The sequence below is a fragment of the Oxyura jamaicensis genome, chromosome 14 (genome assembly GCF_011077185.1).
Source record: "Oxyura jamaicensis isolate SHBP4307 breed ruddy duck chromosome 14, BPBGC_Ojam_1.0, whole genome shotgun sequence".
Lineage (NCBI taxonomy): Eukaryota > Metazoa > Chordata > Aves > Anseriformes > Anatidae > Oxyura > Oxyura jamaicensis.
This window is the reverse complement of record NC_048906.1, coordinates 4,720,877-4,745,560: the sequence shown is the minus strand read 5'-3', so window position 1 is coordinate 4,745,560 and position 24,684 is coordinate 4,720,877. Positions and strand designations below refer to the sequence as shown.

Below are 24,684 nucleotides of genomic sequence, written 5' to 3'. Positions count from 1 at the left end.
GCTGGTTGCACCTCTATGAGAACATATTTAAGAAAGCAAAAAAAACAACAGCAGCTGAGAGAGGGGAGCTGCAGCCTGTGGAGGGGAGCCCACAAATGAGCAGGTGATTTGGTGGGAGCTGCTGCCCATGGGGGACCTGTGCTGGAGCAGTTTGCCCCTAAAGGATGGACTATGTGGTATGGACCCTTCATATTCTCCTAGGAAGAAAGGCTGGGAGAGGTGGGGATGATCAGCCTAAACAAAAGAAGGCTGTGGGGTGACCTTACTGTGGCTTTTCAATACTTAGCGGGAGCTTACAAAAAAGACAGAGAGCAACTTTTCGCTCAGTCAGATAATTATATGAAAAGGGGGAATGATTTTTAACTGCAAGAGAGGAGATTTAGATTAGAGGCCATGAGGAAGTTTTTCACTCAGAGGGCAACTGGAACAGGTTACCCAGAGAGGCTGTGGATGCCCCATCCCTGCAGGTGTTCAAGACCAGGCTGGATGAGGCCCTGAGCCTCTGATCTAGCGGTTGGTGTCTCTGCCTATGGCAGGGGAGTTGGAATGAGTTATTCTTTAAGGTCCCTTCCAACCCAAGCCATTCTGTGATTCTGTGATCCACACTGGAGCAGTTCTTCAACTGAAGTCTGTGGGAAGCCCACACAGCATCAGTTAGGGGAGGACAGCATCCCATGGGAGGGACTCCACGCTGGAGCAGGGGAAGAAAATGACCACGAAGGAACAGCAGATGATGAAGTGTTATGGACTGACCGCAACCCCCCAGTTCTTGTTCCCCTGCACTGCTCAGGGAAAGGATGTAGAAGTGGGTGGACCTGGGGTAAAGAAGGAGGCTTAGTTTGATTTTAGTTTCTCACTGCTCTAGTCTATTAGTAATAGGGAATAAATGATATTCATCTCCCTATGTTGAGTCTGTTTTGCCCATGATGGTAATTGGTGAGTGATTCCCCTGTCCTTATTTTAACCTTTGAGCCCTTTTTCATCACATTTTCTGCCCCTCTTCCTTTGAGAAAGGGAGTGAGAACACAGCTATAATGGAGTGTAGCTGCCCATTGGGGTAAAAATGCTAAAGGAATTCAGTGAAATTCAGGTCTTCTATGACCCTAAATGTTTCTCAGCCTCATGGGTCTGATAATAAAGCTCATTTTTGTTTCCTGGTTCAGGTCTTGGGACTGCATGCAACAGTCACCATACAAGAGGTTAACTCCCTCCTACTCTCAGGCAAAATATTCAAAAAGCAGACCTCTGAAGGGACAACAATTCAATTTTACCTTCAGAAATTAAAATTATCTTTGCAAAATAAGCTTATCTGCACAGCATGGTGTTATCTTCCCTTAAAGTGAGCTGGAATGGTAAGCTGAGATACACAAAACGGAAATCACTTTGCACCAACCAACCACCTCTCATATTTAAGTTCATCACTCCTAGAAATCAACACACTAGACTTCCGAAATTCAGTGAGACAAGGAGATGAGGACCACACCACTCAGCACTCTTCTGCCTATTTTCATTCCTCTCCCCATGCTTCTCCAGCTCCCCATCCCCAAGAAACAGTCACCTTGGAATGATCCAACAGTTGCTCAATCTGTTTATCCTTTCTGTTATTCTCTTCTTCTAGTCGACGCAGCTTAGTTTTCATTCGATCTCCTTCATTTTTCTGAGCTTGTATTGTCTAAAAGAGGAGAGAAAAATCCTAAGTTAGTTTCAGAGACAAAATCACACTGAATTTTGACATGGAAATGTTTTGATGCCGGTAACAATCCACTTATGATGGCCAGGACAAAGCCAATTTAAAAAAAAAAAAAAAAGACCATCACACTAAGGCCAGGGCTGACATGTAACAGAGATGACAGGGAAAAGATAAAAAGAATGTTTTAACAGAAAGGCAACCTTACACAAATGATCTGTAACAGCTAAGATATTTGTTTATAGGTATCCCTAGGGTTTAACTTGCCTAGTGTTCAACTTGTCCTCGTCTTTCATACACTGCACAAAGATCAACTGACAAATTGTTAAAATGTGATGAATAACAGCCAGAAAGGGAGAAAAAAAAAAAAAAAAAAAAAAAAAAAAGGAGGGGAAGGAGGGTTGCGCATGGAGAATCAAAGAAACCAATGCAATGAACCTTTTTAGTGTCCAGCTAGGGCCATGGCTGGGGTTCAGGACTGGGTATACTTCAAGGCTTCCACCTCCAGAACTCAGAAGTATCTATCACACCATAAGAACAATGAAATTGCCTTAAACAGACATAAGTTTAGTTTAGACCTTGCATTATAAATACAAAAAAAAAAAAGTTTGGTGGATGTCTCAGTTGTAGAAACCAAAGTATTCTGAACCAACAAGATCTGGACATCTAGAGATGAACGGAGCAGCCCTATGACTTTTATTCCGTAAGCATCAGAGAGATGGTACCTTTTTAAGTTCTATTATTTCATCATACATATCTTCTTTTTCTTTGTAGTCAGGAGTTCCAGGAATATAGCCTACAGAAAAAGGTACATAAAATAAGCAGATCTGAAAAAAGTACCTTTTCCTAAATAAAAATCTTCTAAATTAAATATTTAGAACAGTACCAAAGTGAAAACTAGACCATTTTAAAAAGAAATGAGATCAAAGGAATTAATTTTATAAACAAAAATGGAGATGTTACCTTATGAACCTTCTGCCAGATTATACGTCAAATTTCTCTTAAGTATCACTCTTTGCTCTCATGCTAGATTAAAATACGCATCTCAAGAAAAACAAACACTTCACAGAAGACTGACGTCTTTCCATCCCAACAAGTCAATTACTTACAAAAGATTTCTAAAAGATGTCCAAAAGACATTTTTCTATTGATGCCTAATGTGTGAAAGTTTATTGCCTTTCATAGTTGCTGGAACCTATGTATAAGACTGTAGGTATAATAACAGCACAGGTATCATTTGAAATGGAATTTAAAACTGGAATTTTTAACTTTACAGTTCTCATTGAAGAAGAACAGGATAGAAGTTTTAAATTTTGCTTTTCTCATAAAAAACAGTTGATTTTAATATCACAACCACACGATAAATCACTTTCCAGAAAAGAAGTAAAAGGAGTCAATTACATAGAATTTCAGGCAAGCAGATGGTTTCTATCAATGGTTCCTAAACTATGCTTTGCAAAGTCACAATAAATTGTCTACAGCTGGCCCATTGAACCATATTATATTTGCAGCTTTTTCAGCTGAAAATGCATGGCAATTTGCAAGAAGTTCTGAAAGCTAATAGTGATTCATTGCTCACAAAAATCTGGGAAGCCGCCTTAACCAATTTACAGATCTCCAAAGTATTCCAATGATCACATTTTGACACATGTACTTTAACACAGGTTAAACTGAATGGGTCTTGCTTTACTAAAGCTAAGATCTTAAACAAATAACGTGTGGTTTTACATGGAAAAAGAAATGATATCACTAACTTTTATCTACCACGCAATCACAGGGTTTACCATTACTAGAAGAACGGGAATGTTTTGGCTTCTTCATTCCTAGAGCTTCCTTCAAATACTCTGGAGTGCTACTAGAAACACTAGATCGCGCATGCCCCACATCAACATCTGATTTCAGTGGGTGGCTCACTCCTGCCAACAAAAATTGAACAAAATGCAAAAGTCAGGGATAATTGTGAATTGCGTTTGTGGATTTATTCTGAGCAAATACGACACAGAAAGCTCCAGATGCTGTTAATCATTCCTACTATAAATTCCAATGCTCAAGATCAGATAACTCAAACGCAGTTCCAACCACCTAAGTAATACTGAAAAGACTTCCTACGCACCCTCTAAACAAATACATATCTATTGTTTAAGAATCATATGTTAAGCTGTCCCCAGCAGTGAATTTTATCCACGTATGAAGATAAAATTTCTGTACTGATACCTTGTTTCAGTGATCCCAGCCACATCTGTCTCGGGTTTTTTACAGCTGCGGTCTCAAAGCGCGTACTGCCTGCTCCCTGCAGAGATCTCCAAACGGCGGTTTTTTTAGGATACAGTTGTGTGCTAGAGCTGTACGGAGACTCTAAAAGAAAAGAAAATACCACTTGCATTAAAAAGTTCAAGACCACAGAAATTCTGCCTTGTGTTTCAAGGTTCCCATACACAGCCCTGTCACTTAGAAAAAAATATAAAAATAATATTAAAAAAATAATAGTGTTTTTAAAAAATCAAGAACTCCAACTAAGCTATCAACTTCAACATTAAGCCTATAAAAATCTAACTTCACTAGCTATAGAACACAAATCTCAGACAGATGTGCTCTGCACACACCAATGAGTAATTCTAGGGAGAATCATAAGATATTTTTTCAAATAAATCTTGCAGCTCCTGTGTCCTGTAGAAACCTATCTTGTGCATAATAGAAGCAGAAGAAAAGATTTTGCAACTCTTACTTGGTGATTTCGGAGGCTTGTGAAAGATTCTCTTCTTTAACTTCTGGAAGGAAAAAAATATTATGTATATTTAAAATATTCCACCCTTCAAACACTTGAGCATATAACTGCAAAATTGACTCCAATTTTATATTAAGAGCACTTACTCTAATAACACAAAACTCGTGTAGAAAACAAAACCTGTAGCATTAAGTACATGCAGGTTTGGCCATAGCAAGTCACCAAAATTAAGGTGGTAACTACTGAAGTTGTATGCTACAAAATAGTGCATTCATGCTCAGAACATTAAGACCTTCCCCATCAGTCCTAAGTACAAGTTACAACAAGTCCAAGGAGATCACAGAGCAGAGGCTGATCCATAGGACCATTTAGCTAAAGGAAAGACTTGCTGAATTCCACGAAAACACTGTAAAGTGATTAGTTAAACCCACGACTTGATAAAACAGCAAAATAAAGCCAAACATCATTTGCAGCTCCCAGAAGAAGAATTTAGAAAAGGAGAATTTAGAACCCAAAATTACATCTGGAATTAGACGAGGTTTTCATATCCAACTGCATTGCAAGGACATTGTTACTTCTCCTCTCTGAAGGATGTCTTATTGATAAGGAGACACCGCGTGGGCGTAGTGTGTGTAAGAACACTCTGAGAGGCCTTTTAAAGTCATTTATCTGCAGAACTCCATGAATAAAACTCACCATTTCTGCATCTGATTCACAGGTTATCACAGACAGGCTGTCATCTCCCTGGGAAATAAACACAAACTGCGATATTTGCGACTCTCCAAGTAAGTGGCTGTAATGCATGTCCAGAAAACTTTACTTTCTGTTACAATCACAACTAAATCAAAGGGGAACTGAGTGGCTACTTTTACAAAACACTGCATCATCTGCTCTAACACAAACATTCTGTGATTCCTCCCCTGTTAAGCTATAGGGACATTTAGTAAACTAGACTAGAGAAGTAATGTGGCTGAGAAAAAACACATAACTAATAAATCAAAAAAAAAAGCGTTTAATTTTTCCTCATATTGAGCTGACAAATTTCTCTGCTTCTCAAATGTGAGCATATCCATAGCAAAAAGAAAATTTCCACTTCTCTTTCAAATTATATGGAAGTGTGCTGCCCTCACAGAAAGAACGCTTTCACTAGCTGCCAACTCCACGGCACTTACAGCTGCTGCACCATTCTTTGGAAAGATGCTGAGCTATCTCATTGAGGGGCAGGGAGGGGGTGAAGTATTTTTTTAGAACCCAAATTGACAGAAAAGGAGATGGGCTTGACAACAACGGAGCAGATACAACAGCACTTGGTGCTGGCTGTGAGCAAGCACGCATGCATCTCACGTGCCATGCCATCTAGTTTTTAATTTCCTGAGGCAATGTTCCCTGCAGCACACTGAGAGATTCTTTTATTTTTAAGGCCTTTTAATCGCTCTGCACGATCTCTCCACATAACTGCACCCATTGCAGGAGGAATCAGATAGAGAATGAGAAGGCACTCGGCCTCTAGAGAACGTTCAGCGGGATATAAAGGTGCCGTGACAAAAATGCTCCAGTTCACCAGGATATAAAGGTGCCGGGACAAAAATACCCTTGGGAGCCTTCACAGCCCCTCCTCCCCTGCAGAGCAGGCTCATCACGGAGAGGGAACACGGGGGCTCTGCGCAAAGGACCCCAAAGCCTCCTCCTGGCTGCAGAGGGAGAGGGAAAGGGGTGTTAAACCCCTCAGGCTCCGGGCCGAAGCCCTTCTCGTTCCCTCGCCAGCCTGAGGGGGCTCCAGGCCTTGCCACGACCCCAGGCCCAGGCCGAGCCCCGGCCGCCCTCTTCCTCCTCCTCTTCCTCCTTCTCCTCCTCCTCCTCCTCCTCGTCGTCCCCCTGTCCCCGCCGCTCCTTACCAGCTGCCCCTCCGCGGCTGCCTCTCCCGCCCCCCGGGCCATGGCCGGGGGCGGCCTCAGAGGGGCCGGGGCGGCCGCGGCCTCCCCCTCACGGCAGTTCCGGGTGCGCGGTAACCATGGCAACCGCGGGGCGGCCTAGCGGCGCTCCGCCCAGCCTATCGGTGGAACAGGGGCGACGGGGCCGAACGCACGGAGTGCCAACGGGTTCCTCGCCCTCGCCGCGGCTTCACCGCCTCCGGGCCCCGGGAGAAGCCCGGCAGCCCCCGGCCGTGCTGCAGGCCGCCACTGCCCCCAAGCGGCCCTCAGCGCACCGGGCCGCCTTGCACGGCCACCGCTCCCATCGCGACACTCGCTTTACGGCCAGCGCTGGCAACGCGCGTCTCCATGGTTACGGTCTCCGTGGTTACGGTCTCCCCTGGCGACGGGGCCTGCGTGCCGGGGCCGCTCCGCCATGTCGGCCTGGCAGGCCTGGTTCGTCGCCCGCGCCCGCCGCAGGTTCGCCATGAGCCGCGAGTGTGCCCAGCTCCTGCCCCGCGTCTGCGCCGCCCTGGCCGACCCCCGGCAGCCCGGCTCCGACGACACCTGCCTGGAGAAGCTGCTCGACTGGTTGCGGGACCTGACGGAGCTCGGTGAGGCCCTGCCGGGCTCCTCCCGTCGTCCGTGGGAGGCCGCGGCTCGTCTCAGGGCCGGGTGGGCGGCCGGGGCTCGGCTGAGGGCCGGGGAGCCTCTCTCACGGGTCCTGCTGGCCTCCAGAACCGCTGCTGGTGCCTGAGACCTGTACCGGGGTTTGGGCTGCACATAAACCCAAGTTCTTGTCGGGGCTGTGTGGTACAATCATCCCAAGCCTTAGCGCTGTGGGGTCGTGGTACAAGCGCTGGCAGTGACGCTCTTTTCTGTCCCCGCTTGCTCTAGAGCCTACCCTGAACGTGGTGCAGGACAACCCCTGTCTTACAGAGTTCTTCACCTCTGTCCTGGCACTACCAGAGCCAAGCCCGAGCATCCTCTCCTTCACGCTGCGGTTGGCCGGGTTACTTGCAGCTTCGGAAGAATGTTTCCAGCACTTGCAGGTGAGTCAGGTGCCTCGTGTCTGCTTTCTCCTGTACTGAGAACTTGTGGAAATGTGCCAATATTGCTTCTATTTCAATACTGCATGCACTGAACAAGTCAAGAACAGTGACACTGCTATGAAGACCTACAATCGTCTTATTTCTTCAGTTCCCACATAAAGCAGCTGTTATCTTATTTCTGTCTTGCACCAAAAAGTGCTATCAACGTTAATATGTAGTATTTCTCAGTTTTGGTTCAAAACAGTACATGGAATAACAGTGTCTCTAACAATAATTGCAAAATATCCTATACACGTGGACAGGTCCTTTAGGTTTAAACTGCAATAGCAGATGTAGTTTTCAGGTTGAAAGGAAATCTTTGATTTCCTGCGAAAACATGGGAACTTTTTAAAGCCCCATTTTTTACAATAGAATACATTTGTAGAACAAAACTGAGAACCTGAAAGGCTTTCTTCAGGGAGGAGATATATATAACATAAAGCAGACTAGTGGAATTTGTGTGTATGTAATTTTTCCCCAGAATCTTAAGAAACAAACAATTAAGCACTTAGAGTGTTTAGTCCATAAAAGACAGGGATGTTGCATTTAAGCATAAGATATGAAAATGTTCTCTTTCAGTGTTGCTTCCAGAAAGAGATCATTTCACTACAGTACTTCTCTTATTGACTTGGCTGACAGAACAACCTTTCTGCACCTCTCAAGTCCCTTTGCTCCCTGTTTACTGTGTGAATTCTGTGTCCTCAGCAGGAGAACCTGTTGTTCCGGCTCTTTGGTGCAGGTGGGACACTGAACAGGGCAGTGTGGGAAGATGCATCTGTGCGAAGTGGCTGGGTAGAGGGCGTGCACAGCATGATGCATCACCAGCCTGCCCTCCACTTCCTCTGCAATGGTGGTGAGTACTTCCAGGACTGGTAACTCCCCAGATACCCTCAGTCCCTTCCATTCTAGATTGTTGCTCAGGTATTGATCAAGAGAGAGAGGAGTTTACATTTATGCAAGATAAAAAGCCATTTATCAAAAATACTGAAGTTGTTGAAAGAGAGTGGGGTTTTTGTTAAATTGGTTATGTATTTAACTTTTTTTCAAAAATGAAGATGGTGCCCTTTATGGAGGGGAGAGAGGCCGATCTTACGAAACACAGGCTAAAGATAGCTTATTAAAAACCTTTTGTATTTTTTATCTATAATTCATACCAAATTATGTTTTGGTACATTTCGGTGTAGTTTTAGAGCAGAAAAACTCGGGACTCGTTTCTTAATGCTTACATTTGCAGTCCCATTGTCCTTACACAGCTATTTAAGTTCTTCTGCTAACAGCTTTGGATTACCTCTGTAAAGGGGTGTAGAACATGGGATTGATGTTAACTGTGCAGCATGTGGTCCTGGCCATAGGATGGTTAAGTGGTACTGTTGCTGCAATTCCCATTTTTTTCCTTGCTGGCCGTGTCTGCAGATGGTACAGATTCCTTCCATAAATACAGTCAACTCTCCTAAGATTGCTGACGTTATACAGAAGTCCTCTTCTGTTCCTGAGTTACAAACACACCTGAGGATCTGAAAAACTCTACTTTCTGCTTTTGTTTGCTTGTACTTAAGGACTGACTAACTTTAAAAGGCAGGAAAGACTACAAAATAAAATGTTAAACAAAAAGAGAAAAAATAAAAAAAACACCACACATTTAAGCCTGTGATACCTGTATTTGAATAATAGACAGTCAGACTGCAGCAAGGCTCCACTCCAACGGAGCGGAGTTTTCCTCCACTGACTTATGCTTTGTTTTCACACAGGAGGCATAGATGTAATCTTCACTCTGCAAGGGGATCCCAGCCTGTTTGTAGCTTCAGCTGCCAGCCAGCTTCTGGTGCACATGCTCACCCTCTCTGTGGAGTCTGAAACAACTGCACCTCTCAGTGAAAAGGACTGCAACTGGCCAGCATGCGCCCAAATGATTATAAAGCATATAGAAGACTCTCTTCAGTCCTGCTCTGCCTCTCGTATCAATCAGTCCCTAAAGCTGTTAACTAGTTTGTTTGGCAGTTGTCGAGCTACTTGGACAGAAGTACTTTGGTTACGCATAGCAAAGCAAGTAGAATCCTTCTTGACAGAAGACTCTGTTCAAACACGGCACATGCTGGCAGATCTTTTGCTAAACATGTCAAGGTGAGGATCTTCTGATCCAGTGATGAGAGATACGCATTTTCCACCGTCTGTATTAGTAGGACATATTACTCTTTCTTCACAGGTCTCCTGTGTTTTGTGACACTGAAGGCAGTTTTTGGGCATTAGTGACATCTGCTCTGGAACGCTTAACCCCGGTACAAGCAGGTCCTTTGGCAGTAGGAATTCTGAGTCTCCACAAATGGTAGGAGTTGCTGCTATGAAATTTTTGCACTCTGCAGATGTTCCCAATAAATCTGGTGTGTTTCTAAGAGCTATTTCTTCCCTGCACTACATGTTTCACTATGTTGTTTAATATGTAGGATGGGTTGGCAAGAACCAGGCAAGTAGCTAACAAGCTTCAGACACTGATAATTAAAAAGGTAGTTTTAAAGACTCAAATGAAAGGAACCAATGTCACGTTCACATGAATACATTTGCATCTTATCTACAAGCAGCCCATCTCAGAAAGAAATACCAGGCTCCTTTAACTTTGGAAGTTAGGCCAAGGTTGATCATGATGGATACAATTTGACTGTCAAATCCAATAGTATCTGGTCAGTTTTTGCTTTCACAAACCAAACTAGTGTAAGAACTTTCTCTGCTGTCCAGCATAAGCATGCGTCATGCTGGCATCATCTCTGTCAACAGTCATAGCAAAGCTTAGGTTAGAAGGAACCAGTAGAGGTGATCTAATTCAACTTCTTCCTTATTGCAGGGATGACTTCAAAGATGGATCGGGTTGCTCAGGGCCTTCACCAGTCAAGTTGCAGGTTTCCAAATTTTCTCTGGGCAGCTTGTTCCGGTGCTCAATCAGTCTCACTCTGAAAAGTATTTTCTATATATCCAATCGGAATCTACCCTGTTGCAATTTAAGATTATCACCTCTTGTCTAGTTGTGCACCTCTGAGAAATTGACTTACCTCTTCTCTGTAAATCCCTTCTAGGTAGTGAAAAAGCATCAGGTGTTAAACAAATATAGCACATACAGATACTGATTTACAGGCTAATTAAAACCTGTGTCTTAAGTTAAGGATACTTTTTTTTTGGACACAAAATGGCTCTGTCTAAACATTCTTCTTACACAGGATTCCACTCTTCATTGCTGGATGAGGCTGCTTATGAATTTCATTTCTGCTCTCCTTTCAGTTAGCCAAAGAAGATTGGAAGGCGGCTTGAATTATGATAACACTTTTACTGCTGTCACATTGCTAACTTTTTAAGAAGCCTGTGTGAAAAACATTAATCTGCTCAATGTTTGGGAAAAAAGATGTTTGGGAAGAGTTGTAGTGTTCTTGTTATGGTAACTGCTGTTTCCTCCTTGAAGCCCACAAGATGTGAGGATTCAGGCAATGACTGTTCTACTTCAGCCAATGGACTGTATTTTGAGAGCAGCCTCCCAGTCTCTGGAATACGCAGGTACAGTTGGGATAGAAAAGTTAGAGGCTAGTCTGCTTGCCAGTGTTTTAAATGTCTGGTGCAGGCAAAACTGGAGGAGGAAGAATAAAAGGAGTCAAGGTCAGTAGCAGTGTTTGTGGTGAAGTGCAGCATCCTGCTGACAGTTGCATTTTAAGGGTTATTCACACTGCATCACCTGAAAACTGTAACTTGAAAAATCAACTTTAAAAACCACTGTAATTTGTAGTCAGTAATAACCTAAGCTTCTCCCTTCTTTGATCCTCTAGGTTTGCTGGATGAGTCTGTTAGTGATCCCTCCACTGTTGAAAGTCTTCTGTCCTCCAAGTCATCTTGCGCTAGTCTCTTGTGTCAGACTCTTGCTCATTTGGAGAAGCTGCTGTCTCTGGTAACATTTGGAGAAGAAAAAAGCCTGGGGGTCAAGTTGATCCTTGAAAGCTAGTATTGAGAGTAGTTACGAACGTTTGCAGTAGATCTTAACATGGAGAGGATTTGGCAGCAGGGCTTCCGTATGTTCCAGAAAAAGATAAAATGTAGCATGAGTCCAAATGGGAGAACAGTGGAACACTGAAGCTTGTAAAGAGACACTGTACTTTCTTTTAAATCCACCTTCACAAGCTTTGTTACCATACATCCCATCTACTGCAATTACTGATCCACTGAAAAACAGATTAAAATGCTTTCCCAGTTAGTGAAAAGAATCTCCTTTCACCTGTCCAGTAGTTCGTTGGGAGAGAAGATTACTTTTTTGTAGTTACTAGCATTGTGTTACCTTAAGAACACAAGAAGTTGTAATTTTTGCTGTGTCCTGACTAGAAACTCGTGCTCTGTATGCACGCCTGTAACATTTGCTGGAAACTTACCTTTTTTTTCCTTCCCCTTAGATTCATTTGCCAGTGGATTTACCCTATACATCTTTGCTACGTTCTTTCGTGACAATATTGCAATTCTGTAGTGGCCTCCTGATTCCAGCTACTCCTCTGGGGAGCAAGATAAGCCAAATTTTGATTGGTTGCGGCAGAGTACAGAAGTCAGCTCTGGATGCCTTGGCAACGCTTTCTGAACGGAAAGGTGAGTGAATCCTAGCTCTTTATTTTAATTTTGGAAGTTACTTGACTAATATAATCACAGAATTTTCAATTCCCCTTCACCAATCTTTCTGAATGAAGACTATTAATGCCATTTGTTTGAAATGCATTTGGTTTTCCCTGTTCTTCCTACTGTCTTGGCTAATCGTACTTTCTGTTGATAAGTTAGGTCAGGTAATGCTGTAATTAAAGAAGCTTAGTGGTTGTGACAAGTTGAATATTTCTCCTCCTTTTGAGGACTTTCTTCTGTGAAGCAGTATTATAATTTTCTTTCTTTCTGTGTTACAAGAGTTGAATTGTCCCCTTGACTCAATATTGGTTCTTTAGTTTGCGTTTGTTTTTTAAATGTTTCAGGCTGTGACACAGTCATAGGAAGCCTATTTGACATCCTTCTGGTATACCTGGAGAGTCCAAACACCGGCCCTACTGTGAGTATAGAACTAAAGAAAAAGCCAACTCTATTAACTTACCCAGTAGGATATAGTCTTAAGAAATAGCCTGATAATAGTTGTTTCTTAGCACAGTTTCTGTTAGACTATCTGGAAGACTTGTTCTGGGTGGTTTGCAGGAAATAGCTAAAATGCTAGAGAGCAAGTAATGGACCCGTAAATTCGGTGTTCCTGAAAAGACAGGAGACCTCACATCTGAGAGCAGGACCAACATACTCAACTTGACATGACCTTTAGATATTGAAGTCTTTGCAGTAAGTTTTTGCAGTAAGTTTTTGTTTTCTTGCTTTTTGTCCTAATGACTCGGGTGACAACAGCCAATCAAAAACTGGAGACACTAACACTTGTTTTGAGAACAGACATTATCTAGGAGTCTGCTAGAGATGTTATAATGTTATATAAGCACTATTTTTTGTGGCTTACTTCTTAGTATGGAAGCATATGTTTTGTTTCCTCTGAGAATTTCTCTGTAATCCCAAGCCAAAACAAATTTTATCTAGCGTAAAAGCAACAATGCTGCCTTCTGCAATGTAGTAAATCTGCTTTATATTGCCTCAGGTACTGAAGAAGTCATTTCAAGCTATGTCCAAATGGTTGGCACGCTTGCCAGAAATGTCCTGCGTCAACAGTCAGTGGCAAACTGAGAAGATTTTGCAAGGTAACAAACCTATTCAAGTTAGGACAAACTGCAGCTAGTGGTACATCTGAAATCTGCTCTCACCTACTTTTCGCACTCAAAGCACTTAGGATTTGTTTATTTGCAGTTATGGTGAATTTAGGTTTATCTGCTCATATAGTGCTTTCAAAAACTCTGGGAGAAACATACAGCATCAACAAAAAGCACTGCATCAGATAAAATGATAGAGGTTTTACATAAATTGCTCCAGTTAGGTTTGTTATCTTTCACGTCCATTCAAACCTGTCACTTGGCTTTCACAGATGTGTTTCTGGTGCTGCAGAAGCGTTTGTGCAGTCCTTGTTGGGAAGTACGAGATTCTTCTCTGGAGTTCCTCACCTCCTTGATTAAAAGCATGAGAGGTATGTGCAGAAATTTAATTGTTCAGATTAGAGGAGAGTTTGTTCTAATGCTATGAAAGGCAGTAAGGCTTGTGCAGCATCTCTGACCTGTAACTGCAGGGGAAAGAAAGAAAGAAAGTTGACCCTTTTACTCTCATATCACGATCAAAATCTGACAAAAAGATTAATAAACTTACCCTACTTTTCTGTAGAACTCTGATAGCTGTGTCTTCCTTAATGGTAGCTTTGGCAAGTTAAACTGAGGGGTGTTGAGACGGTCATCTATGTTGAGACATATGTCAGAGTAGGTGACAGTGCTTAGGCAGATACTTTCCTTTTACCGAGTTTGCTCAGCAGCGGAATCTGTTTGTTTCCCCTCAGCAGGCTGGGGGGTGTGATATAGGAGGCTCTGAAAGCCTAGGTCTATTTTCCATGCTTTGAAGTAGCTACTGCTTCTCTGCTTTACTGGTAGCTCAAGCACTGCAGTAGCTCTGTGATGTTAGAATAGAGGAGGATGTTGTCTCCCACTGCTGTCCCCAGGTCACAGAGGAAGCATCCAGCACACTCAGCTCTGTTAGCATTCTACCCTGCAGCCTTTCCCAGTGGTACTGCTGTGGTTGCATTCTTTTTCTTTGCCACATGCCTCAAAGCCAGTAAGGGAATACAATATTTTTTTCTACCTTTAAGCAAAAGTGTAAGTTTGATGGAGCTGAAGCCATGTTGCCATTTATCTGGAGGAAGTCTTTTCTCACCATTAGAACAACTGCAGGTAGATTTGTCCAAACTGTAGCATTGAGCAGGGCTTGACTGGAAGTCATCAAGCTGCTGCGAAACAGGGAGCCTTACACAGGGTGTCTGTGCTCCTGTGAGCAATTGTCTGCTCTCTGCAGTGGCTCAACTCACTGGCAGCTGTCCCTGCAGTCAGCAGGCGTCGTTGTATGATGCAGAGAAATGTTTGCATTGGAGAAAACTTCATGCTCTGAGAGAATAAAGCCTCACTTCTTTGGATTGCTGTCTTGCTTACAGACCAGGATGAATTCAGGGAGTCCCTCCTGTCTTCAGAGGTGCCAAAGCTTACAGAAAATCTTCTTGAGGATCCAGAGAGCTACGTGCGAGCGAGCGCTGTGACTGCTGTGGGACACTTGACCTTTGTTACTTACTCTCTTCCGGAGTCACCTGTCACCAGGACTCAGTACAATAAAGAGGTATGATAACTTTGTGTCCCTGCAGACTTGAGCAGAACCACTTACCAGTTTACTACTGTATTACAACTTTTTTTCTAAGTCACCTGCAGTCTACTGCAGGCGTATTACACACCCAGCAGTGAAAAGGGACTGAATTTTTCATCTCTCTATAATAGATTTTTTTGGGGAGGGGTGCATGTTCCTCCCCTCTCTGTACTTTCTTTGTCTTCTGACATTTAGGACATTACAGCAAAGCTTCAAGATATCTTGTCGACAGACCAAGAGAGCTTTCCTCGGAGGGCTGTGATCAGCATCTTCACCAAGTGGCTGAAACAAGGCTGCACAGGTCAAGCGGAAGATACAGAGCAGTTTGTCTCTAGAGCAATCCAAACTGTAGAGCATGACTTAGACTGGGAAGTCAGAATTGGTGGGCTGGAACTGGTTGAAGTTTTCTGTGTCCAGACACTTTGCCGAGCTGGCCTTCCTAAATACCCCTGTGCTCCTGTCTCATCCGCAGTCACTAGTTCCATTCATCAGAATGAGTCGCTGCAGATATTTTGCCGAACAAAATTGTTCAAGTTTTTGTTTTGGTCTTTGTGTGACTATGACAAGCCAGTGGGTCAGAAAGCTTGCGATATACTGCTTGTCTTAAGAGCTAGTCTCTCTCCAAGTAACATGCTGAAAGATTGCCAAGGAGCTGGAGATTTATCTGCTGGACGTGGCATTCCTTGGTTGCAAAGGACTCTAAGGCAGGGTTCTCTGGCTCAGCACTTCCCAACAGATGGTGGTAATGGGGTGGACTTCGAAGATCCAGAGAGCATGATGCTAGCTTTGGGAACAATAGACTTAGAAGAACTACATGATGAACTAAATAAAAGTACTGACCATGTAGAGAAAAGCCCTCAGTCCCTTTTAGAGGACATCCTTGCTACTGTGGGGACCACAGACGAGAATGAAGCTGACTGTTACTAAACACGTGTTTTGCTTTGAGGGAATAGTGCTGAAACAGTTTTATTCTGGAGGAGAATTTTTGCTACCAGTCTTAAGTCTTTCTTGAGAGGAGATAAAAAAAAGCATTACTCTGAATGGAGAAAAGGATGGTTTTGTTAGCTGTTAAAGAGGTTAGAAAATCTTTGCTTTAATACTGATGATTTTATTTTAAGTAGTTTATAATGAATTAATCTGTGTTTTTTTTTTTAAAGTAAATAAATTCATTTGTTCTGTTTTTAAAGTTGTATATATCTTAAGAAAGCCCCAGATCCTGCCTACATAAGGAAACATTTTTTTAAAAAAACAGTGAATGAAAACAAGTTACTGCATGCTCCTTTTTGAGCCAGAATAGCTAAACCTGATTAAGGCTCGTTTTTAAGAAATTCTAGTTCTTACTTTGTCCATATCTCCATTCTAGAAACAAGAGTTCTCAAGTTCAGTGTTAATTTGAGGCCTAGCGGAGAAGGTAGCATTCAGAGAGTCATATATACTGATTACAAATGCTCTTTCATAAAGAAAGGTAATGTTAACATACCAGTTTAATCTCAGCAACGACACTAAAAAAGCTGACTTATTAGTTGAAGCCAGAAGCAGGTTTATTTCACTGAATTTTTCAAGAGCTCCTATTCTGCATTCCTAAAGAACTAAAATAGTCTAAATAGTATGAGAAATTGACACCTGCAGCTATTCCCATCATAAAACAGATCCATCCTTAGCTTTGGTTAAAAATAATAATAATAAAAAAAAATAAAACAACAACAACTAGAAAACAGTAGCTGTAGCGAAAATAGCAACACTTTCCTGAAGGGGAAAAAAGCCTTTTTTAAAAAAAACAAAAAAGCTCAGGGGAGATGGGAACGCTAGATTTTGATTTACTCCAATGTCTCACCTTATGCTAAGAAACTGTCCATAACCTAGAATAAAAAGCAGTACCTTTAGGAGCTGGACAATCCATGCTGTATTCCTTTCTAGCACTCAGGTGTTCTCCTCATTTATTCTCCCTCAGCCTAGAGAGGGACAGGAAATCAACACGCATTTTAGGCTAATGGGGGCTGTAGCATGTGATGCAGTGAAGTAACTTTCTCATACCATTTCATCCTTCACGATAACCCCTGCAGCAGTACAATGGGGTGAGATGTAGTTTTAATTTCATGCTGCTGAGGTTGAAGATGTGCTCTATGCCTTTTTATGAAGCCAGTAAACTTACCTATTGCTTTGTGCACAGCTTTATGTATGACAGAGCTCTTGGGTATTTTAACAGGAGCTGTTACTAGAAGAAAGCAGCTCTGCTTCTGCTACACAGTTCTACCTGAGCAGGGCCTATACCTGGTCAAAGACAGAAGACAGAAAATAAAAAAAAATTAAATCAGGTCTTTGTCTGCCATTGCATTTTTCCTCAGAACCTGAGAGAGTTAGCTGGAGGGAAAACAATTGATTTTAAAGAAGTGTGGATTGTTTGTGGAGATTTAGCAAGCCTGTCTAGTAAAGGGATTCTAATTCCAAAATTAGCGTTACATATTGGCAATATCAGATATGTTCAGTTACGCTTCAGGAAAGGAGGCAGCAGGTTGCTGAGTAAATGTCTTCCTCCTGTTCAGCACTAGAATTCTTGGGTTGTGCAGTTTGAATAATTCCTTGGAGTCTCAAACATCAGCAAATTGAACAAATACCTTCTTACAGAAAGGAGACTCCAATGCATGTTACCAAGGTCTCTTGACTCCCACTCCTATTAACTTTTAATAGGACTTTTTCCATTTTTGTATAGGCTGAGGTGATAGTGACATTGTTAAGTTTATACTGCTTTCCTAATTGCAGTCCAAAGTCCTGTTTAAACACAGGATGCTTGTTCCACTAAAAATCAGATGTGCAACAAACACATAAGTGCTCCTTATCTTTGGAAGGGCGATTGAAGACTTCTTTCATGTTTCATTAAAACCAGGTCTCCATCTCCAGCAATTAGGTGACTCAATCCTGATTTTGTACTTCCCTCACTTCTGAACTCACTACATTCCCTTACTTCGTCTTCTCTGCCTCTATGGCTATGGTAGAGCCTTGCTGAGGTGCTTGTACTGACATCCTGCACCTGATAACTGGGAGAAACAGTCATAAACATCTGAGCAGTACGAGGAACAAATGCCAGGGAATAGAGAGATTAATGGAGATGAAAGTAAAAGAGAAAAAAAAGAAAAAAGACTTTCTACAGGAAGATTGCAGTGGGATTTGCAAGCTGAAAGTTTAGCTACTGAATTGGTAAACACACCACAGCTAGCAGTGCAAATCATCTTGCTGGGAAGCAATACCTTCTCTAGGACCTTTTTAAGAGCGCATGTGTAATCTCTACTGCACTGACTTACATTACCTACCTTTTACCTACCAAAGCTGTTTTGACCCTTACCCAACCACGCAGCTTTCTGCTGGGATTTTATGCTGTTCGCTTTTCCCTGCCAAGGAACTGTGAGCATGATGCACCTGGAGGAATAGGGTCTACCTTCCAAGGCCACTCTAGAAACAGATTCATCACGCCCCAACATGCATACCAACCCTTCAGCCCCGGTGCCACTGCTGCTTACCACTTAGCACGATGAAAAGAGTGATCCTTGAATAAACTTTACGTTTCTGTCACATGCCAAGGACCCCAGTGATATGAAGAAGGTGGGCTGCCTGGCCTTGAGTTACAGACACACGAGAAACCTGCAAGCTGCCTTTCTGGGATGAGTTTCTGTGGAAACTGCTGCTCCCACACCATCAGCGCTGTGGCTGAACAGCTCCTGCAGGAGGCAGGCACCACCGAGAGAGTTTTCCCCATCCTCACGCTACAGCCGACTTCAGCAAAGCCTGTGCCAGGCACAGACCTCGTTTAATGTAAGAGGCACCAACACTCAGGACTGTCATTTACTTTCATGTGGCTTGCGGGTGGCAAGCAGCAACAGCACAAGTGGTATCAACACAGAACATCACAAATAAGAAAAATCCACATCTCTGATGGCTGATGCTGTGAAAGAAATGACAAAGCTCATTTCAGCCCTTTATCTGAAATGGGGCAATATAAGCTGTGTTGCCCGGTCTATACAGAAGTATGAAATTCCTAAAGGCGTTTTCAACACATTTCAACAAAATTTTGAAAAAAATGATTTATCCTCTAACTACTCAGACTCAAATAGATACAGTGGTGAATAAGCATCTTTGGCTCAGTTCTACATAGTAATGGCTTTACAAAAGCTGCCAAAAGAATGGTCGTTAATTTTCTGATTTAATACACTGGACATTTCAAGTTCAAAGAATATTCTTTGCCTAATTATACTAATTGCATCATGTAAGTAAAAATGAGCTGTAAGTGTCTAAGGCCGTTGCTTCAGCTTACATACATGATCTGTGATTACAGATCAGCTCAGGGATATCTTAGAAATTTCCTTTGTCCATCTAGTAAAACTTGCTCTACCTTTCAATACATATTCATCAAGGCTTTTAAAAGCCACAGTGCATTACAGAGGAAACTCATCAGCCGGCTTCACTGCCCAAGTTCTCAGCAATTTACAATGGAAAAATGTATAAGTAGCAACACCCCTGTAGTCTGTGTCATTTCCCTTCAGCACAGTGGTTTCTGTCCTCTGCTGAGAAATAAAGCACCACTTAACGCGTCCAGACCTCAGCCTGCGTCAGACCTGCTCCTGCACAGACAGGCCAGACCTTGCACATAGCCTCATGAGCCGGCACACAGAGAAGTGTCTTTCAGACAAGTGGTGTGCCTGTGCAGAAAAGAGGGAACAAAGCTGGTGATGTTTCACTGCTGCTGCAATGAAAGCATTCAGGGCTCTGCAAACACACCCTGGATATGTCTGTAACATGGAAGGGAAAACAAGCAGCCCACATCAAGAGCCCCTGCAATACTAAAGGCGGAATTACTGCTGTCTGACCATCAGTAATACCAATACCAAATCTCTGCTGACAGCTCAGCACCATCAGCGTTAAAGGATGTATTTACCCCAGCCAGGTGACAGGGCTGGGAAACGCCTTTCATACATGCCTCCAGAACAAACCCAGCCAAACCAAGTCCCTCCCCAGCTCATTCTGCAGCCGCAGGGGGGTGACTGCAGGGGCAGGAGTGTACCATGCAGGACAGAGGTTGTCCCAGCCCCCTTTGGGGACTTTCCCAGTTAGCCCAAGTCAGGTGTAAAGTACAACTGTGATCATAAAGAGCTTGAGCTGCAGACTACCCATTTTCACACCCTTTTAGTGCTAGGCAGGGGGGGAATTACCCTTAGGATGCAGATACACTTTCAGAATTTCAGATTCCTCCATTTCCTTGTCTCTTGGTCTTCACACTTCTCTGTCTTCATTCACCTCATACTCTCTGAGCTTTCAGGCTGGGTCGGTGGAAGGGAGAAGGCAGCTCGTACTGCTGTGCATGGGGACACCAGGGCTGGCCTCTGCTGTTCCCCACCACCACCACCCCAGTGGTGGTCAGGAAGGTGACATTTCAATCACAACCAGGCCCTGGGCTGTGACGTTTCAGCCACAAACAGGCCCTGGGCTGAGGAGCTGCACCACCATGGCTGGCATATGGAGAACCAGCCTGTACATTTCAAAACAGGACATGGCCCAGCCATACTGTCTCTAAGATAAACCCTTACTAGGCTGTGTTAGCCTTTACAGCTGCACTTCTGGCGTACGCAGGCCTTGATATGGGCCGGGACAGGGGCACAGGTGAGCCCCAGAGCCCATTGCATTCAGGTGCACCCTTTTTGGGGCTGGCCTGAGAACTACAACTCTCATTAGGTGCCAACAAGGAAAAGCTGCTGTTAGAAAACAAATGGCAGCCGTTGCTAAGTGACAGCATCCACACATGTCACAGCCACGGGACAGGCCGCTGCAGCTGTGCAGCAACTCCATCTTGTCTGCGGAACTGGGGGAAAAATGCTGTTTTCATTACTTTCTGGTAACCTTAACCAGAATATTATATGGTTTGGGTTCTGACAAAGAGCCCTGTGAGAACAAAGCTGAGGCCTCCACTGAAACCAGAGGAAGCAAGTTTGGTTGAAAAATATCTTTAATATTGCATGCTCTTCCAACTTACTTTTTTCCCCTCTACTGAACCAGTACACAAGACAACAACATGGCTGTCCTGGGTACAGAGTCCATTTCTGATTAACAGGAAATAAATGACAAAACTTTCCATGAGGGTCATTTAAAAAAACAACAACAACAACTACAAAAACCACCACACACACAAAAAACAATGCCACACCTGTCAGCTTCCAAAGCAAACCCAGGGGCTACATTTAGCACTGTGTTTCTGTAACATTTGAAAAATATGATAACTTTTTTTCAGAGCCGCAAACAACATATGTCCTCATAAATATTTAAATTGGAACTTTAAAAGTACATAAAGCAATGGGTGAGTTATTGAGGAGCCTGGGATCTGGCAGGGCACGGAGGGGTCACTTACTCCAGTGAAAGGGGTGGGAGGAAGCCGTACCAGGTCCCTAAACACCATTTTGCTTGTGTGAAGTATTGAAAATCCCCAAAGAGGAGAGAATATAATTAGCATGACTGGCAACTTAATTCAACCAAGGAAGAAACATTTAAAAAAAAGAAAGGAGTATTACAACTGGGCTCTGTACAACTCGCTCACCCTACATACTGCTACAGACTTTTTTTTTTTAAAAAAAATAAAAATAATAAAAAAAAAAAATCAAAACCAAAAGCTGTCTGAGGCTGTGCTGGCAGCAGAGACAAAGGGACCAATCCATCAACACCCTGTGAACAGATAGGAAGTGACCAGGATACGTCACCACCCAGCTGCCGAGTGGCGGAGAAGCGCACAGACGCGTGAGCAGCTCAGCACGCCCGAACGCACGCGTGTGCTCCGTGCTGGCACGGCCACGCAGCCAAACACGAGGGATCACCTCCAGCTGCCAGCACAGCACATCTTGGTGTGAAACACCCTGCTGGGGCGTGTGTGGCTACCACCACTTCAAGCAGCCGTTCTCAGGGACGGCTGGACCAAGTTATGTCCTTTCCTAACGAATTTTCTTCAAGCTCCAGCCCCAGAAGCCTCAATTTCCAGTGCCAGGAGTAACAGCCCTGACCCTGCTGATGGCTCTAACACGTGAGCTTGGGCCAGTGTGATCAGGGCTCATCCAGGTGGATAAAGCCAACTTGACTGTTGCCTTTGGTCACTGTCCCCACATTAACATATTAAACACTTCTGTTTTGTGCATCCTTCCAGAGAAAACTGTGATTTTCCCCTCTATTTTACCTAGAAATGCAGCTGTAGATTCTTCTAGCTGTTCTCCTTATTGCTCAGATTGCTTGCCCACAGCCGGGAGTGCTTCATGCCAGCATTAAAGCTCTGTGCCCCTGCTCTTCAAATCACATAGCGAACATCACAGTGCAGACGAAGGTCTGAGTTCTCAGCAGCATTAAATTAATCAGCTCAAAGGTGCAGCCCGGCCAAACAAGAGACGTCCTCCTTTCACACTGCAGCAGGTATTAGCCATGCTGGTACTACAGACATGTCATTGTGGAGAGAAGCAGAGAGACCTCCAGCCTCTCCAGTTCCTGCTGCTGGGAACTTCTGCCCCACAGGGATCAGCCGGGCCTTCCTCCCTAGTTTGGGAGCATCTTCTCCGCCCTTTGTTTATTGTGATGAGATCAAAGATCCATCTCCATGGAAACGTCTGAGCTCAAAGAGTTTCTGCACTACAGCTCTGCATCCTGCTCACAGGCTTTGGCACTGTTTGTTGAAACAGAAGCTTTGAGATTCGATGTATCAGCACTCGGGTCTCTACATAAATGGCTTGATTAGTAAAATTTGATAGCACGAGCAGCACGTGTATAAATAGCACGTGCCACAGAGCGGGAGCAGCACGGCAAGCTCAGGGGTTTCACTAAAGATTTGGGGAGATTCCCTCTGAAATGAGGACTAGATGTGAGAGAACACCTTGTGCAACACAGCCAGTAGGGCTGCATTTTGTAACCCGTGGGCTTTTGCTCTGGGGCTAGGATAGGAGGGAATCACCATACCTGTTGCAGTGAGCTTTTATCAGCTCCAGCTGCATCCACAGCCCATGTAGACTGTGGTGTCCAACTGTATATGAAGGCATCCCATAGCTCCTACTATTTTCAGGCTGTCCAAAGTAGATGAGGACACACGTGCTCTTCCACAGCTGACACACAGCCACCTACTGCCCTTTGTCCCCACATCCAAAATTGGGCAGGACTTCCAGCAGACCCATAGCCCAGGCCAAGGTGGGCAGTGGCTGGAGCCCCTTACCTCCTACTTTGCACAGCTCATCTGTAGGGATGTTTGGACTCCCCCAGCAGAGACAAATAGCAGCACAACACCCAGCCCTGCAAAGCCTGCATGAATTCTGCACTCATACTGCTCCCTCAGGAGCCGCAGCCGCTGGGTCACTCCAGTGATTTCCTTCTGAGCTCCAACTCCTCCGGCACAGTCACTCCTACAGCTAAGTCCCAGGAGAGGGAAAATAAAAAGAAATAAAAGGAGACAGACATGGTTTATGACATTTTTATTCCCTGCTTAGCTCACCACATGGCCACACAAGCTGCTGAACTGCTGCACTGTGGGCAAGAGCGACCAGCCGGGACAGAAACTACACACTGGCAGAAAGTAGATGTGGAACTGCAGCTCCACAAGAAATCCTAGATTCAGCTTAAACCCCATAAGAGCAGAGGCCAGGACAACAAGAAGAGAAGCAGAACTCGCTTGTGAGGCTCACATATTCATGGATGTGTCCTGACAAGGGAGAGCAGCAAAGAGCAAAGCAGAGCTGACAGCACTGGCCTGGAGAGCATCAGGCAGAGCCTGCGGCAGGACCAAGCCCCATCCATCTCTCAGCACTGCCAGGGCCAGATCTGGCTCCTGCAGAAGTCACACCACATCTTGCTACTGCTTGCAGCAGTGGTGAGCCCCAAGTTGCCCATATGCACACAATGTTATTTTTATAATCATATTAAAAAAATCAGAATAGCAACTGTGCAGAGAGCAACCCAGCTGCCAGTGTTTAGCCTTATCCTAGGGCACATGCAGAATATGCCAGGCATGAATTAATACCGCATAAGCTGTGCCATGCTGAGTTTCATGGCTTAATTATAAAAGAGAAAGCAATAATCAGGGGATCTGTAAGGCTAATAAGTGTTCTGAGAACACTGAGTGTGACACAAGAGCCACAGCCAGTGCGACAGGACATGAATAGGTTTAAAAAGCACATTAATCACACGCTGCACATTAATTCACAGCTGGCTTCCAATGACAGCACTTGGCCTTTAGCCACCTTCGTAGCATCACTGTGCACAAGCGGATCAGCACCCAGCCCAGAGCAAAGCAGCCTGCCTGTGAGCACAAGTCCCAGCCAGGACACGGAGCTCCATCCGACAGGACACGGATGTGAGCTCAGGCTGAAAGCTCCACAGCCCTGCAACTCCCCCTGGCCTCATGCCTTTACACCAAGGCTCAGTTTAGTGCTAAAACCAGCACCAGCACATACCTGGATGCACAGCACCGTTCACAAGGCAAAAAGCAACGCAAGGAGAAAGTCCTGGTGAATTCTCCAGATGTCTCTGCAGTGAAAGGCTTGAAAGCGCTTCCATTTCCCAGTGTCTCCAAGAAAAATCTCTCCATCTTGTATCTCATCTCACTGCAGCTTTTTAATTACACAGATCGGTGAGGGACTTGTTCTCTGTATAGAAACTTGGGAATTTGTGAACAGTTTTCTATAGAGTGCACTGTCTCCAGTTGGACACTTGATGTCTAGGTGTCTCTCTTTTAGGGAAAACTCTGATGAACCTTAAAATGGAGACAGCACCAAGAACACCTCCACCAGCACTTTCACACAGCAATCCCGAAATTCCTCTAGCCTAAGATACCAACACAGGAATTTTCCCAGCCCTTTACCAGCTGCTGCTATCAGCAAGATTCTCCTTGAGCTGAAACGCTGCAGGACTGGGTGCCAGTCCCAGCTGCAGGAGGAATAACGAAGCACTCCC

At 44.0% G+C, this 24,684-nt stretch overlaps 2 protein-coding genes and 1 long non-coding RNA gene across 9 annotated transcripts in view; 1 reads left to right on the top strand and 2 right to left on the bottom strand.

Moving 5' to 3' along the window:
- Positions 1-6,494, bottom strand: part of IQCE (IQ motif containing E) — a 28,282-nt gene extending 21,788 nt beyond the window's left edge. For 4 of the 5 annotated variants that reach the window (XM_035339615.1, XM_035339618.1, XM_035339617.1 and 1 more), the window contains exons 1-7: positions 6,308-6,494; positions 5,109-5,156; positions 4,413-4,455; positions 3,902-4,042; positions 3,472-3,603; positions 2,413-2,483; positions 1,559-1,672 (exon numbers count right to left, since the gene is read on the bottom strand). In XM_035339615.1, the coding sequence (XP_035195506.1) occupies positions 1,559-1,672; positions 2,413-2,483; positions 3,472-3,603; positions 3,902-4,042; positions 4,413-4,455; positions 5,109-5,156; positions 6,308-6,349 (591 nt within the window). In that variant the 5' untranslated portion in view covers positions 6,350-6,494. The remainder of the gene's footprint in view (positions 1-1,558; positions 1,673-2,412; positions 2,484-3,471; positions 3,604-3,901; positions 4,043-4,412; positions 4,456-5,108; positions 5,157-6,307) is intronic. The other variant, XM_035339616.1, reaches the window with a different exon arrangement.
- A 78-nt stretch (positions 6,495-6,572) lies between these two features.
- On the top strand, positions 6,573-15,913 carry BRAT1 (BRCA1 associated ATM activator 1). Of its 3 annotated transcripts, none has more exons than XM_035339613.1 (13): positions 6,573-6,936; positions 7,220-7,374; positions 8,122-8,266; positions 9,162-9,534; positions 9,617-9,736; positions 10,859-10,950; positions 11,217-11,335; positions 11,832-12,018; positions 12,390-12,463; positions 13,043-13,142; positions 13,424-13,522; positions 14,528-14,706; positions 14,926-15,913. In XM_035339613.1, the coding sequence occupies exons 1-13, from the start codon at positions 6,759-6,761 to the stop codon at positions 15,655-15,657; spliced, it is 2,553 nt and encodes an 850-aa protein (XP_035195504.1). In that variant the 5' UTR covers positions 6,573-6,758; the 3' UTR covers positions 15,658-15,913. The 3 variants fall into 3 exon arrangements, with proteins under 3 accessions (XP_035195504.1, XP_035195505.1, XP_035195503.1); XM_035339614.1 differs by having other exon boundaries at positions 8,119-8,266; positions 9,165-9,534; XM_035339612.1 differs by having other exon boundaries at positions 8,119-8,266.
- On the bottom strand, positions 15,630-17,004 carry LOC118174340. The gene is made up of 3 exons (XR_004754620.1): positions 16,883-17,004; positions 16,565-16,682; positions 15,630-15,766 (listed from the first exon to the last, which is right to left on the bottom strand). It is a non-coding gene; the product is annotated as an uncharacterized LOC118174340 (long non-coding RNA).
- Positions 17,005-24,684: the final 7,680 nt, after the last annotated feature.

What these genes read in the sequence shown, in the direction of transcription:
- BRAT1 (XM_035339612.1), top strand. Translation starts at nt 6,759, where the DNA reads ATGTCGGCCTGGCAGGCCTGGTTCGTCGCCCGCGCCCGCCGCAGGTTC. An exon ending in AACGCTTTCTGAACGGAAAG is followed by an intron (nt 12,019 to 12,389) that starts GTGAGTGAATCC and finishes TAAATGTTTCAG; the next exon opens with GCTGTGACACAGTCATAGGA. An exon ending in CTTGATTAAAAGCATGAGAG is followed by an intron (nt 13,523 to 14,527) that starts GTATGTGCAGAA and finishes TCTTGCTTACAG; the next exon opens with ACCAGGATGAATTCAGGGAG.